Here is a 2,353-nt window from a genome sequence, read left to right on the forward strand (position 1 = left end):
TTCAGCATTTTCTTTATGTGGTTAGCCAATCCTAACGGGTCAAAACATCATTCAAAAAATGTGGTAAAAAAACGTTTGCATGATAAATAAAAAATTGTCTGAGAAGGCCTAGGTGACATAGAAAATCTTGTAAAAAATACTCATTACCCAAAATACACCTTATTTGGTTAAAAAAATTGATTTTACAGCAAAGATGTGGACTAACTTGTAAAAGATTTTGTCATTTTGTTTGTTTTACTTTTAGATTGAGCATACAAGATTTATTCGTTTATGCGTTATGTCCTCTGCAATCCTCCTTATTTTTATTAAACTCGATATAGGAAATTCTTATTACTGCCCGTTCAGACAGGCTGTTGCAACATAATTCGATAATCTAATAAAAAGATGTCGATTTGAGAAATAGGAGAACAACTATAGTCATAGATTATAGACATATCAGCGCAGATCCCGCAGAAAAACGCTTTGACTACAGTGCGTGAGAACAAATTTCATGTTTGGAATATGCTGTAAGCTTTTATTTAATTTTTTTAATACGATGTATTATTCCAATTTTTATCAGTCTTATGGGGAGTAACGTGGATGTCTAATGGGTCGGAAGGTAAGATGGTGCTCTATTGTAAAACTGGTGTAAAACAAGTAGGTAAACTACTTGTGAAATAGGCGTAGAGAGGCAAAAAGGAGTCTTAGTGTAAACGTGACCTAAGCGGCAATTTAGTGACCCACGTTTTAGTATATCTCAACCGATTTCGATTTACCAAAATGCAACACTATGTAATTCACATCGTTAACCGGAAGTGAAGACGTTTTCCTTTCCTTTTAACTGCTGGAACAATAACGATCAATTTTTAAGTGTTCTGGATTAATATTTTTGAAATTGGAATAATGTGAGTCCTATTAAAATGAGGTACTGTTCTTACTGTTCATAAATATTTTCGTGCAGATGCCGCGGGAAATTAAAGAAGTTAAAGATTTTCTCAATAAGGCACGCCGCTCAGATGCGCGTGCTGTAAAAATCAAAAAGAATCCCTCCAACACCAAATTTAAGATCCGTTGTTCGAGGTTTCTTTACACTCTTGTCGTACAGGATAAAGAAAAAGCTGACAAAATTAAGCAGTCTTTACCGCCAGGACTACAAGTAAAGGAGGTGAAATAATCTAATAACGCAATGCATCATTTCTACTGCAAAGGAATACATTTGGGTTCCCGATATATTTGTTGCTGAATAATAAAATGAATTGATAGCACATAACTTGTATTTACTCTTGATTAAAAATGAACTAAAATTGACGGACTGGAAAGATGTACCCATCAGTTTCGCTCGTCGAGTCTATTGTTTAAGTATAAGTATAGTTTTAAAGCAATTTATCAAAAGTCAACTATTATTTTGGAGACAGTATAAAAGTCGGAACGCGCAGGATCGCTACTATCATGGGGCTGCCATTGCAGTTTAAACAGAAAGAAATGTTCGTTTCATTGTTTTTTTTTTTATCATAAGGCGTTTAATTAATAATATACGGGGTTTAATTTGTTAAATTTTGGAAGATTAAATAAAATTAATGCACAGCAAGAGAACGCTGTGGTCGAGTTCCATGGCTATAAGATACTCGCCAGTGGCGAGGTCGGTAAAAATAGGAGAACAAAATCAAACATTTGTCGGTCGTGACAATTAGACGAGGTGGCGTTGCCAACATGTTTTCAGGAACTCTATTATAGATTTTATGAGATCTCTGCGTTCATACGGACTCTTTAAGCGATCCTGATCAAGAATATATGTATACCGTAAGGGTTCAAAACCGCTACCTTCTGCATGACCCTGTAAAATCTGGGCATCGGCCGCTTAAGATTAAATAAAAATCAAATACTAAAAATAAACATTCAGTGTGTCTGTGGTGTTGGGATTTCTTTATAAACTGATGCACTATGGGGTTTGGGTAATCTTCTTGTTTGCGGAAACCTTTACGCATCTCGTCGATTAATTAGGAGGCCTTTCAGCAGACTGAAATTTTAATTTGACCAATTGCAGCTAAATATCGTCTTGTGTAAATTTCTATTAATTTCTGCCAATATTGCAGAAAAAGTTAAAATGCCTACTAATTGAGTCACGGGTATCTGATAGTCGGGGAAATCGACTATACCATACTCTTATTTATATTGGGACCCATCGACATTGTAGGTCGGACTGTTTGTCTTCGATTGGCTAAATAGAATGAAACGGGAGTTGATATGCGGATGAGTGACTGCAATAAAATAAAGGACTTGATATGTTGGTTGATTAAGAACAACAGCTCGAGAGAACATCAAAAGGATACCGGACGAAAATAAATAAATAATAATAAAAAAATAATATGCTATA

The 2,353-nt window shown here is 35.0% G+C and overlaps 1 protein-coding gene across 1 annotated transcript; it reads left to right on the forward strand.

Annotated features, from left to right (window-relative positions):
• The first annotated feature begins 751 nt into the window (after window positions 1-751).
• LOC26526125 (60S ribosomal protein L38) lies at window positions 752-1,287 on the forward strand. The gene is made up of 2 exons (XM_015159968.2): window positions 752-884; window positions 941-1,287. The coding sequence occupies exon 2, from the start codon at window positions 941-943 to the stop codon at window positions 1,151-1,153; it is 213 nt and encodes a 70-aa protein (XP_015015454.1). The 5' UTR covers window positions 752-884; the 3' UTR covers window positions 1,154-1,287.
• Window positions 1,288-2,353: the final 1,066 nt, after the last annotated feature.

This window comes from Drosophila erecta, unplaced genomic scaffold, assembly GCF_003286155.1.
Source record: "Drosophila erecta strain 14021-0224.00,06,07 unplaced genomic scaffold, DereRS2 tig00000219-arrow-pilon, whole genome shotgun sequence".
NCBI classification, from domain to species: domain Eukaryota; kingdom Metazoa; phylum Arthropoda; class Insecta; order Diptera; family Drosophilidae; genus Drosophila; species Drosophila erecta.

Bases quoted from the DNA above. Each gene is read 5' to 3' on its own strand.
- LOC26526125 (XM_015159968.2), top strand. From the start codon at position 941: ATGCCGCGGGAAATTAAAGAAGTTAAAGATTTTCTCAATAAGGCACGC.